The 13,869-nt window shown below is 41.3% G+C and overlaps 1 protein-coding gene across 1 annotated transcript in view; it reads left to right on the top strand.

Annotated features, from left to right (window-relative positions):
• The first annotated feature begins 6 nt into the window (after positions 1 to 6).
• The window catches only part of DPYSL3 (dihydropyrimidinase-like 3), a 115,646-nt gene continuing 101,783 nt past the window's right edge, over positions 7 to 13,869 (top strand). Inside the window, exon 1 of the mRNA XM_011978938.1 lies at positions 7 to 670. Within this exon, the coding sequence (XP_011834328.1) occupies positions 290 to 670 (381 nt within the window). The 5' untranslated portion in view covers positions 7 to 289. The remainder of the gene's footprint in view (positions 671 to 13,869) is intronic.

The raw sequence follows: 13,869 nt of genomic DNA, 5'->3' as shown, positions 1-13,869 counted from the left end.
GGAGGCCACGTTAGGGTTGGGGGTGCGTGAGGAGGTGCGGCCGGGCGAGAGGTCCAGCGAGCGAGCCAAGCGCGCAGCTACTCCGGGCCCCTGCGCCGCGCGCTAGCTGGCTGTGTGGCTCTCTGGCTCGCTAGGGACAGGCAGGAATCGGAGCAGCACTGCCGCCTCTGGCGCGAAGGCTCAGGCGCCTCCTCCCGCCCCAGTCACTGTGGCTCGGCGCACGCTGCCGGCGGCTGCCCTTTCCGCCTCTGGGGAAGAAAAACCCGCGGGCCGTTTTCGCGCTTGAACCATGGCCTCCGGCCGGAGAGGCTGGGACAGCTCCCACGAAGACGATCTGCCCGTGTACCTGGCCAGGCCGGGCACCACGGACCAGGTCCCGCGGCAGAAATACGGCGGCATGTTCTGCAACGTGGAGGGCGCCTTCGAGAGCAAGACGCTGGATTTCGATGCCCTCAGCGTGGGGCAGCGGGGCGCGAAGACTCCTCGGAGCGGCCAGGGCAGCGACCGAGGCTCAGGGAGCCGGCCCGGGACCGAGGGGGACACCCCGCGCAGGGGCCAAGGCCGGGAAGAGAGCAGGGAGCCCGCGCCCGCGTCCCCCGCGCCCTCCGGGGTGGAGATTCGGAGCGCCACCGGCAAAGAGGTGTTGCAGAACCTCGGCCCCAAGGACAAGGTAAGGGGGCCCCCGTCACTTCCCTGCTTGCCTTCGTTCCTTTCTCCAGCCCTGGCCGCCATGGCCCGGGCACAACTTTCTCCAGCTCACTTTGCACGGGGTTGGGGGACCAGGAGGAGGAAAGGGGCATCCTCCACTGAGCTCTGCGCGACTTCCTAGCCCAGACCCTGGATTCGCGCGTGTCGCCACTTGCAGCATCTTCGTGCAAGCGCGGAAAGAATGCCCAGGTTCCCCTGCCTGGAGCCGCGTCCTTTACCCCTGCCTCCTCGCCGCACTCCTGGGCCATCCGTTCTGGGTGGGTGTGTCAGCCCGGGAAGGCTTAGTGATTTCCAGCTCTTCTCTCTGTATGAGTAGCCAACAGCACAATTGTCTTGCCCCCCTCTGGCCCTAGATTAAATCTCAACCCAGGTCACCAGGGCAGAGGGCAAAGTGATGCTGGGAATATGGGGGTCATCTCCATAGTGCCCGGATGAAAGTACAGGAGGGGCGGTCTCCCCTCTGAGTCTTCAAACATCAGCTGTCCCTGAAACTTTTGGGTGTGGAGCCTCTAGACTAAACACGCGAATCTCTCTCTATGCCTCGCTTCTGTCTTAGCACGGCATTTCACATCTGTGTTTGTCAAGAGTGTATTTGTGTACACAGCTTGGCACAAGACCGGGTATCAAGGGGTCCAGCTGCCTCTGCAAGAATAGCATTATATTTTAGAAAATAGACGAGAGTATTAAGAGTGCACATTAAACTAGCATGAGATGCAAATTCCCTGCTGCTCTTAAATGTGCCAAAGCCAATTTCTTCTGTATGTGTATTTTTGAGAAACTTATGTCACACTGAACTGACTGAAGGGATGGCATTGAAATCTAGCTTGCCCTGATTTATGTGTCTATTTCATAGAGAATCAGAGATGTAGTTCAGAAATTGCAGGGCCTGGCAGGGCTGGAGCCTTCAGAGTTCAAACTGAAGCTTTCAGCTGGGGAATAATAGTAATCAGATGCCCTCACCCTTGTCTAGGTAATGGCCGCAAAATCCATCCGCATGTATTATTTTGCACTAATATGGTTAGGAATAATAACCTGAAATGGAAATGTCTGCCTCAGAGCAATTACAGTTAATGCTTATCTAGGTTTTAGTTGTTTTTCCATTAAAATGCAATGAGCTAGTGAAAGAACAGCATCTCTCTCCACTGTTTGATTTTTGAAAGTTTAGACAAACCAACCAACCAGCCTTTAACTACTAAGACCACCAGGGAAAATAAGTGCTGAAGTTAGTGCTGTTCGAGGATACCACTTGGAAAACAATGTCGGTTTCCTCTGGAATCATTCATTTAGTTTGTGATTTTCACATCATCCTTTTAGTGTGTGTTTCCCCTAAGCCTTTGCTTAGGGGAACAACGCTTTAGGGAAAACTTCTGATATTTTGCAAATGTTTTGGTTGGTACCTAAACTGAAGAAGAGCCCTATAGAAAGGTTATTCCTTTCTTCATGTCTGAGTTGATCCGTATTGAAATGTTCCCTTCCTGACTGGAAGGGGCGGGAGTAGTGATGGAAAAGGTCGGTAACAATTGCTGTGAGTCAGTGCTATTCCCTTTGCTGAAACACCCCTGATGTAAGCCAGATAATATGCTGGGTTTGCAAGATTTAAGAATGGTAACTAGAGAAAGGGAAAATATTCCTCCTTTAAACCTAGCAATTCTCCCATTTTCCTCCCTTTTGCAAACCCTATACTTTTGGCTACTAATTGAGAAATAATAATACAACCTAGGCATCGGCAGCATTTCTAGTGCTACATAGTTATTTGTAAGTTTGGGTTTGCCATCTGCTTCATCCAGGCCATGTTATTATCTCTAATTTGGTTGAATCACACTGTTAGAAGAGACCACAGAGGTTATCAAGTTCTGAACTTGTTGTTTATTCCCTTGAGGGTAGAGATTGTGTATTTGGATTTATCTGTGTGGCTACAATGCTTGGCACATTGGAGGTGCTCAATAAATGTTTGATACACTAAACTTCCTTAATTAAACCATCTGTTTTGCCACATAGCTGGCAAAATGATCATCTGGCCTCTGCTTAAATACAACCATTGTCAGGGAGCTCACTACCTCATGAAGCAACTTTTTGGACAACTTCACTTAAAAAAAAAATTAAGCCCAAATCTGCCTACCTGTAGTTTCTACAAATTATTCTTAGTTCTGACCTCTGGAAATATAAGGGTAAATATGTTTCCTTATTCTGAGACATTTTAATGATTTTTAGGTATGTGCACTCTTGTATCTGTCAGAAAAGGCTGGGTGATGCCACAGTAACAAACAACCCCCAACTCTCAGCAGCTTAATAAAAAACATAACAGCATATTTCTTGCTCCTATTTGTCCAGTGTGAGTCAACAGGAAAGCTCCATTCATTATTGTGCCTAACTTGATGGAGGCTCCATCTCTACATGTCTGTGAATAGTATGTGGCAAATTGTATACACACTTAATTCCTTGCTGAAGTAATGAACATGATGCATGCTCACATTTCATTGGCCAAAAACCATGTCCATGCTCAGCTTCAAAGGAATTGGTGGAATACAATCTCGCCATGATTCTGTAAGACCAGAAAGTTTTGGCAAATAGCTCTAATATCTCTCCCAGATCTGGAGATGAACTAATGGAGTGAAACCTGTCCCAACCTTTACTAGTTATATGACTGTAAGCATGTAACTTAGCCTCTGGGTACTTCAGTTTTCTCCTGTACAAAATAAGGATAATGGTGACTACTTTGCACGTAAGTATTCAGTACATTAGTTATTACTATTACTCTTCAATTTTTACTGCCCGTTACATGTATGAGGGCAATTATCTCATTCTCCCTAAACTTCTTTCTTACCCTTATTATTCCTAGCTTCTTCAGTTTTCTCTTGTATGAGCATTTTGCCATTCTGATTTCCTTTTCAAGTTATATTATATTACATATTTTGTAAATATTTTTCTCAAAATACAGTGCCCAGAACTGAATACGTTGCTTCAGATGGGATATGGTCATGGTGAAGTGCATTATGCTACTTAATTTTTTGGACTTTTATGGAACATATGCATCTGTGACTTACTATTGTCTCCATGACAAACACCCTGTCATTCAAGCTTTCAGAAACTTTTTTCCATGTAAGCTGCTGTTAGGCCAGGATGTTCCCCTTCTATGCTGGTACAATTTAATTTAAAACAAACCACCCCCCAAAAAAATCTTAACTGTAGAATTTTATTTTTCTTCCTTCTATAATATTTATCACTATCTTAGCTTATTTTTCTATAAATTATATCATAATAATCTTAAACCTTAATTCTGTAATACATTACTCCTACTGCCAGCTTTGTACCATTTGTTGATTTGATAGTAAGTACCACCTTTTGAACACTTCATGTGTGCCTATCCTAAATAGTGCTCAAAAGGTCATTTCCTCACAGAAAATGATGATACAGATAAGGAAATTGAAACACAGAGACTAACTGTTTAGTCCCAAATCACATAAATAATAAGTGGGGGAGCCAGAATTCACAATCTGATTTTTCTGATTCCGGAGTCTGTGTTCTTTCCAGGTAGGGAGGCTGCTTCTTTATTTTAGTGTGACCAGCCTGACCATTGTGTCAGGTCTTGACATGTCAATATTATTCAGAGCAAGGACAGATTTTCCTGCCACACCTCTAGAACCCTTCTTCAATTTTCCCACCAGCCCATTACACAGGATACTTTGAGACCAGTTGTTCAACCTTGGAGAACAGTTGCTGCAAAATCCTTATTCTTTCCAGTTGATTGCAGAGCTATCAAAAGATATTTTTAATGTCTCGGTAAAATCAAAATATGCTTTGTATCTAGCATACCTAATTATTAACTTCTATCTTAATAAAATGAGTTTATTTAACAAATTATAATGAGGTTAAATAACAAAAGTGTTTAGCAGAATAAAAATATAAAAATGTAGGCCAGGAGCAGTGACTCATGCCTGTAATCTCAGCACTTTGAGAAACCGAGGTGGGCAGATCACTTGAGGTCAGGAGTTTGAGACCAGCCTAGCCAACATGGTGAAACCCCCGTCTCTACTAAAAATACAGGAATTAGTTGGGTGTGATAGTGGGCACCTGTAATCCCAGCTACTCAGGGCTGAGGCAGGAGAATCGCTTGAACCAGGAGGCGGAGGTTGCAGTCACCCAACATCATGCAACTGGACTCTAGCCTGGGCGACACAGTGAGACTCTGTCTCAAAAAAAAAAAAAAGAAAAAAGAAAAAGGAAAAGGAAAAAAAAAGTCTCTGAGCGCAAAATTCCAGGTTTGAGGTAGCACTAGATGCTAATATAGTGGTTCTAAACTTATCTATAAACACCTTCTTAAATTGTGTATTTAGAGTTTTCTCATAATAGGCATTTGTGTTACTAAAATCCTCAGCATTCGTGTTACTAAAATCCTCTGTGGTTGGCTTACACAACTTTTCGTTTATAATTTTTGATACTAAGTGTGTAGAAAAGCAATTCTAAGTGAAAAGTGTGTATTTTTTATCATTTCTCAAGATGCTTTTCCATGCACACAGAATTTTCCTAGCAGTAAAAAAGTTACTAAGAGGAAGACAATTATGATATGGTCTGCCAAGAGCAAATTATATCATAAGGACTTTGTCATCCAGCAAAAACAGAGTAATGACATTATGATTACAGGGGTTTTTATTGATAACTTTCTATCAGGAGTCTTGGGTCATTTCTAGTTTCCTGCTTCCCATGTGGGCCTCTTTTGTGCAAGATGTTTCCTTCATGAAGTTGGCAGGAGCTCTGGGTGCAGAGGGAACAATCTAGAAACAAATGAGATGTGGCTGTTACCTTTTTACCATTTGTCATTTGTCTTGTTTTTCCTGGGCTAAAACTTTTCAAAATGACTCAGAGAAATTGATGTTCTCCTCCTTACCCTGCACAATGGGAGATAGCTGGAAATAGAATTCTAGGCTTATATAAAGGCCTTGCTAGCTATCAGAATCCAAACTCTGGCATGTAAATGAATTTTATAAGGCTTCTCTGACAAACGAAAGTTTGTACCAAAGCTAGGAAAAAAGGCCTCCCGCTTACCTGGCCTTCAGACCACACGTGAACGTGGGAGTAGGTTTCCTTCCCCAAACTTGGAAGTGTTTGTGACCTTGCAGAACTTTGGTTTAGTTTGACAGTAGGCATTTGAGGAACATAAAAAATATGCCTTCTCAGTAATGCTGCGATTGGCAGAGTTCCCTCAAAGTAATGGTCCCTGGAGACAAGGTTTTGCTGACAGCTCTTGTAAGTAATGTTTAAGACAGCCAGAACACTGTCTCTGATGGCTTCAGCCAGTGACTCTTACAGCTGATTCTCCTGGTGATTTATTTCCACTGGGCGTTATCCCGACAAGTAATGTTTCGACGAGACAGGGAGTAAAGCTTACAAGGAAGAGGAAATCTGTCTGAGGAGGATGCAATCTGTGACTGCAAATGGAGGCAGAAGGTTCGTTTAGGTGTGTGAGCAGTTTTAAAATTAAGCTTCTAGGAGAATGTAACATTAAAATATGTTTGTAACAAAGAATAATATTGCATTCAAAAAACAGTTCTACTCCATCAAAGAACATATTAGGCAAAAACAAATAAACAGAAAGTCAAAGTGGATAAAGTATTAGCAGTCTCAGTTTCCAGACCTAACCTTTAACCTGCTGTACAACTTGGGCAAGTTATCTCCCTTCCTTTCGAGCTATAGTTTCCTTCTTTCTAAAACAAAGGGGCTAGACCAAATGGTCCCTATAGTAATGGTCTTCTTGTAAACTTTCTTAATTGCGCATCTTTAAACAAAAATTTTTTGAGCGTGCTCCATATTCCTTGTGTGTATGTGTATATATATGTATACACATATGTACATATACATAAATTACATATGGAAATATCACACTAATATCTTTTGACTGGTGGGGCATTGTGGCTCATGCCTGTAATCCCAGCACTTTGGGAGCCAAGGCAGAAGGATTGCTTCAGCCCAGGAGTTTGAGACCAGACTGGGCAACATAGCGACACTCGGTCTCTAAAAATAATTTAAAAATTAACTAGGCATGGTGGTGCATGACTGTGGTCCCAGCTACCCAGGAGGCTGAGGTAAGAGGTTTGCTTGAGCCTGAAAAGTCGAGACTGCAGCCAGCCGTGACTGGAAGAGGCGACAGTGAGACCCTGTCTTTAAAAGGAAAACATCTTATGATCATCATAAAATGTAAATAAAAAATCTAAACTAAAAAAGAAGAGATACAAAAAACCCAAATATAAATTATGGTTGTTTTCCTTTATCCCAGTGGCTTGTCTTGTCCAACCAATTGGGTGAGTGCTTGGAAGTCTGTGATCTCTAGCCTCATAGATAATAGTCAGTGGTTCTAACAACTTAGTCATTAATGAGTCCATTGTCAAGAGTTCTTCAGTGATAGATGCCCTTTTATTGAACAATTTTTGGGAGACAGTTCAAAACTGTTGAAGGCTTGTGATGAGGTTACAGACCAAGTGCTGGTTAGTGCTCAGCATTCTTTACAAATATGCATGTGGAGGTGGACCGATAGCTTGTGGCTAGCAAGGGAGTCCCCGTGTCTCCCTTTACTTGCTGATTTTTGTCTTTACTCATCTTTGCAAAAAGCATTATTAAGCTCCAGCTATGTAGGTGCACAATGAAAAACCAATGTTGGAAAAATGAAGATATACCAAAGAGATCAGCAGTAAGAAAACATAAACATCATTTTCTCATGATCTTCTGGAGAAAACTGCCATTAACCTAGGAGTGTATTTTCTTCCTATCTGTGTGTGTATATGTATATATGTGTGTGTGTGTGTGTATCTGTGACATGCATTTTTTTTTCCAAAAGTGAGGACATGCAGTATTTCTGTGTTTAATTTTTTTTTTTATCATTTAGTATGGTCTGAAGGTTTGTGTACCCCCAAATTCGTAGGTTGAAATCCTAAGCCCCAAGGTGATGATACTGATTTGGTCATGAGCATGGAGCCCTCATGAATGGGGTTGGTGCCCTTATGAAAGTGGCCCTAGAGAGCTGCTTTGCTCCTTGCACCAGGTGAAAGCGGGCCTCCACCAGACACTGAATCTGCCTTATATTGGGCTTCCCAGTGTCCAGAATTGTAAGAAATACATTTATTATTTATAAGCCACACAGTTTATGGTATTTTGTTATAGCAGCCTGAGCAGACAGATATCACCTTTTTAAAAAAACAAGTAAGTTTGAATTTTTAGAGCAGTTTTGGATTCACAGTGAAGTTAAGAGAGTACTTCCCATATACCCCTGTCTCCATAAACACACAAGCTCCTTCACTGGCAACATTCCCCACAGGAGTGGTAGATTTTTACAACTGATGAACCTACATCGACACATCATTGGCCAGATGCGGTGGCTCATGCCTGAATCCCAGCACTTTGGGAAACTAAGGCGGGTAGGTCACCTGAGGTCAGGAGTTCGAGACCAGGCTGTCCAACATGGCAAAACCTCGTCTCTACTAAAAATACAAATATTAGCTAAGTGTAATGGCGGGTTCCTGTAATTCCAGTTACTCAGGAGGTGAGAGAATCGCTTGAACCTGGGAGGCGGAGGTTGCAGTGAGTCCAGATCTCAACACTGTACTCTAGCCTGGGCAACAGAGCAAGACTCTGCTGGGGAAAAAAAAAAAAAAAAGAGAGAGAGACACGTCATTATCACCACAAATCCGTAGTTTACATTAGGTGTTGCACATTTTATGGGCTTGGACAAACATACAATGACAGGTATCTACCATTGTAATATCTGATAGGAATTAGTTTTACTGCCCTAAAAATCCTCTGTGCTGCCTCTATTCATCATTCTCTTCTGCCCCCAACTCCTGGCAACCACTGATCTTTTTACTGCCTCCATAGTTTTGTCTTTTCCAGAGTGTCGTATAGTGGGAATCATACGGGTTGGCTTCTTTTGCTTAGTAATATGCACATACATTTTCCCCACATCCTTACATGGCTTGATAGCTCATTTCTTTTTCTTGCTGAGTATTTGGATGCACAGCAGTTTATTTATTCACTGACCTGCTGAAGGATATCGTGGTTGCTTCCAGGTTTTGTTGGTTATGAATAAAGCTGCTATAAACATTCATGTGCACATACGTTTTGTGTGAACATAAGTCTTCGGTTCATTTAGGTAAATACCAAGGAGCACTGTTGCTAGATCACATGGTGAGAGTACATTTAGTTTTCTAAGAAACTATGGAGTTTCACTCTTGTCACCCAGGCTGGAGTGCAGTGGGGCCATCTTGGCTCACTGCAACCTCCGCCTCCTGGGTTCAAGCAATTCGCCTTTCTCAGCCTCCCGAGTAGCTGGGATTACAGGCACCTGCCACCAAGCTCGGCTAATTTTTGTATTTTTACTAGAGATGGGGTTTCACCATGTTGGCCATGCTGGTCTTGAACTCCTGAGCTCAAGTGATCCACTCGCCTCGACCTCCCATAGTGTTGGGATTATAGGCATGAGCCACTGCACCCGGCCAATTATGTTGTTTAATATCCACGTATTTGGGGATTTTCCAGCATTCTCTCTGTTATTTATTTCTAGTTTAATTCCATTGTGGTCCAAGAGCAGCTTACATGATTTTATTCTTTTAAATATGTTAAGATGTGTTTTATAGCCCGGAATGTCACTTCTCTTGTTGAACAGTTTATCTGTGCCTCGGAAAAATGTGTAATCTACTTTTGTTGGATGAAGTAGTCTATAGATGTCCATTTTATCCACTTGTTTGATAGTATTGTTTAGCCCAACTATGTCTTCATTAATCTTATTACTTTTCTGCCTGCTGGATCTGTCCATTTTCCTTCCTTTCTTTTTCCCTCCCTCCCTCCTTTCTTTCTTTTTTCTTTCTTTCTCTCTTTCTCTCCCTCTCTTTCTCTCCCTCTCTCCCTCTCTCCTTCTCTCTCTCTCTTTCTCTCTTTCTCTCTCTCTCTCTTTCTCTCTCCCTCTCTCTCTTTCTCTCTTTCTCTCTTTCTTTCTTTCTTTCTCTTTCTTTCATCTTGACAGGGTCTTGCTCTGTCACCCAGGCTGGAGTACGGTAGCATGATCATGGCTTGCAGCTGTGACTTCCTAGGCCCAGGTGATCATCCCTCCCAACACAGCCTCCTGAGTAGCTGGGACCACAGGTGTGCACCACCACATCTAGCTAATTTTTAAATTTTTTGTAGAGATGCTGTCTCCCTATGTTTCCCAGGCTGGTCTCAAACTCTCAAACTCAAGTGATTCTCCTGCCTTCACCTCCCAAATTGCTGGAATTACATACATGAGCCACCATGTCCTGCCTATGATCTGTCCATTTCTGATAGAAAAGCATTAACGTTTCCAACTATCATAATGGATTCATCTCTTTCCCCTTGAAGTTCTTTTAGGTTTTTGCGTCATGTATTTTGATCCTCTGTTGTTTGACACATACCCTTGAGGGTTTTTATGCCTTCTCGGAGAATTGATTACCCCTTTACCATTATGTAATGTCCCTCTTTATTTCTGATAACTTTGCTTGCTCTGAGGTCTATTCTGGATGAAATTAATACAGTTATTTGCACTTTCTTCTGATTAGTGTTAGCATGGTATTTCTTTCTCCATCCCTTTTCTTTTAATCTCTCTGTGTCTTTATATTTGAAGTGGGGTTTTTGTAGTTAACATAAAGTTGAGCCTTGTTTCTTGATCCATTCTGACAATCTCTGTCTTTTTTTTTTGAGACGGAGTCTCGCTCTGTCTCCCAGGCTGGAGTGCAGTGGCCGGATCTCAGCTCACTGCAAGCTCCGCCTCCCGGGTCCACGCCATTCTCCTGCCTCAGCCTCCCGAGTAGCTGGGACTACAGGCGCCCGCCACCTCGCCCGGCTAGTTTTTTTTGTATTTTTTAGTAGAGACGGGGTTTCACCGTGTTAGCCAGGATGGTCTCGATCTCCTGACCTCATGATCCACCTGTCTCGGCCTCCCAAAGTGCTGGGATTACAGGCTTGAGCCACCGCGCCCGGCCAATCTCTGTCTTTTAACTGGTATATTTGGATCATTGATATGCAAGGTGATTATTGTTATAGATGGATTATAGATGGATATCTACCATATTTGTTAATGTATTCTATTTGTTGTCTTTGTTCTTGGTTCCTATTTTTGTCTTCTATAATTTTTTTGTTTTTTGTGGTTTTAACTGAGAATTTTATATGATTCCATTTTCTCTTCTTTCTTAGCATATCAATTATACTTCTTTTTTCAACTTTTTAAATGGTTAACCTACAGCTTGCAACATATATTTACAAATAATCCAAGTCTGCTTTCAAATACTGCTGTATTATTTTATGAGTAGTGCAAGTACTTTATAATGATAAAATATTCCTAATTATTTTCTCCCATCTCTTGTATCATCACTTTCTTTTATTTCAACTATACAGAAGCAGATATAGGTACATAAGCATATATAGTAGAATACATTATTGCTATTATTATTTTGAATAAAGTGTTATCTGTTAGATACATTAAGAATAGGAAAAACAAAGTTTTTATATTACCTTTACTTATTTATTCTCTGGTGGTCTTCTTTGCTTTATGTAGATTCAAATTTCTGACCTATATCATTTTCCTTCTCTCTGAAGAACTTCTTTTGATGATTCTTGCAAGGCCACTCTACTGGGAACAAATGCCCTCAATTTCTGTTTGTATAAGAATGTCTTTCTATCTTCTTCACTTTTGAAGGATGATCTCACAAAATTCTAGGTTGATGTTTTTTATTTCTCTCAATATTTAAAATATTTGTATCCACCCTTTTCTGGTTTCTGAGGACAAGTTGGATGAAATTTTCATGTTTGCTTTGCTATAGGGAAGGTATTTCTCCCCTGTGGCTTCTTTTAGATTTTTTAAAAATGTTTGATTTTCTGAAATTTGAGTATATGTCTAGGTGTAAGGTTTTTGTTTTTGTTTTTGTTTTTGTTTTTAACATTTATCTTGCTTGCTATTCTCTGAGTTTCCTGGATCTGTGGTTTAGTGCCTGACGTTAATTTGGGGAAAATTGTTAGTCATTATTGCTTCAAATATTGCTTTTGTTCCTTTCTCTCTGTCTTTTCCTTTTGGTACTTTCATTATTCATTTTACACCTTTGGTAATTGTCCCACAGTTCTTGGATATTCTGTTTTGGTTGTCTTTTAGTCTTTTTTTTCTCCCTGTATTTCAATTTTGGAAGTTTTTATTGTCATATCCTCAAACTTGGACATTCTTTTCTCAGCTCTGTCTAATCTACTAAATGAGCCTACCAAAAGTATTCTTCATTAATGTTGCAGTGTTGTTTTTTCTTTTCTTTTTTTTTTTATCTCTAGCATTAGAATTTCTGTCTTCTTACCTTATTTATCTGTTCTTCCATGTTGTCTACTTTTTCTACTAAAGCCCTTAGCATCTTAATCATAGTGTATCTAAATGCCTTCTTTTGATCATTCCAGCCTTGCTGCCATAGCTGACTCTTGTTTTGATGCTTGTTTTAGTCTCTTTACCCTGGGTTTTCTGCCTTTTAGTATACCCTTCAATTTTTTGTTGAGAGGTGGGTCCACGTACTGAGTAAAAGGAACTCTAGTAAACAGGCCATTAGTAATGTAGTGGCAAGATGTAGGGGAAGAGAAAGGGTTTTACAGTCCTATGATTAGTTCTAAGTTTTTTGGTGTGCCTGTGCCCCTGGACTGTGAACATTTCAAGTGCTTCTCGGTATTGCGCTGGCATGTTATGTGAGAAAGGACAGGGGGAGGGTGCTGGAGTTGCATATTTTCCTTCACCTGCTGAAGGCTGAGCTCGCCAGAGTTGGGTATTATTTTGTTCTCCAAGTAGGTTAGGCTCTGACAAAACTCTAGCAGCTTAGGCTCTAATAAAGTAGTTTCTCTGGAGAGCATATCTTGTTCCTATGAACAGCATGCTTTAATGTATTTCAAAGTGGTTCCTCTCTCCTTTCCCTGACAGAAGCAGGAGAGAATTTTTCTCCAGTATTGACTATGAGGTCCTGGCAGAGTTCTTGAAGGTAAAATTCACATGCTTCTGCCACACCGCCCTGCTGCCGCCATGACTGCATCTGAATTTTTTAACTCTCTGAGTTATCCGTATCTAGCATCCAGCAATTAACCAATTGCAGTTCAAGTTTTCCTATCCCAGGCTATTTCCGATGGAAGTTTCTGCTTATGGGTCTCTGTGTAGGTATATGTGATTCTCTGTATCTGTCTGTCTGTCTACCCAGTTTTGGGGGAAATGGTTTGTTCTGTGACCTCACTTCTCTGCCAGGTCTAAGAAGAACTGTTGATTTCTTTGTTTGTTTAGCGTTTTAGTTGTTAGGATGGAATGATGACTTCTAAGCTTCTTAACATGCTAAACCTGAAACCTTAAACTACTTTGTAGATTTCAATCATCCTGGCATCTTCACAGAGCATCAGAGATGTTTTAAAGCGTAACTAACAATGGCTCTCTGTTACTCTATTTTGATGTGTCATATATTTAATTACAAATTTCCTTTAATAGGACATATATGTTTGTATTTTCAGTTGTGGTTTTATATGTACTTTCTCTTCTTTTGTTGTTATAAGCAAGAAGGTGGTAAACCTTCTTCTAGATAATCTTTGTGCACATTCATTTCATTATCAATGGAAAATTCCTGTAAAAGGCTGCATGTGATCATTTTTGTGCTGCAGGAATACTGAGCATGGGACAGATGCTTTCTACTTGAAACTTTAGGGGCAGGACTCTGGGGTGTGCAAAATCAGGGGAGCCTTTCACGTAAATTCTCTAAGAAAGAGGAGTGCAACCTGGGATGGAGGCAGTTGAGGCATCAGAAGTAACATTACTTGGGCCACATTATTCAGTAGATGAGGTGCAGGGGCCATAAGAGCCATATAAGTGGGATATTGTAAAAGACATGGGAAAAGGAAGAATTTTATTTTATTTTTTCATATTAGAACATTTTTTATTTTCTTAAATTTTATTTTAAATTCAAGAGGTACATGTGCAGTCCTACTATGTTGTGCAGTGGTATTATGTGTAAAGGTAAGGTTTGCCCATTACCCAGATAGTGAAAATTGTACCCATCGGTAATTTTTCAGCCCTCACTCCCCTCTCACCCTTTCCACTTTTGGAGTCTCCAGTGTCTATTATTTAAGAGAAAGAATTTTAAATCTTAGTTGGAGAGAAAAAAAAAA

The sequence above is a fragment of the Mandrillus leucophaeus genome, unplaced genomic scaffold (assembly GCF_000951045.1).
Source record: "Mandrillus leucophaeus isolate KB7577 unplaced genomic scaffold, Mleu.le_1.0 Scaffold1036, whole genome shotgun sequence".
NCBI classification, from domain to species: Eukaryota; Metazoa; Chordata; class Mammalia; order Primates; family Cercopithecidae; genus Mandrillus; species Mandrillus leucophaeus.
Note: the sequence above shows the minus strand (reverse complement) of the source record. Positions and strands in the feature narration are given on the sequence as shown.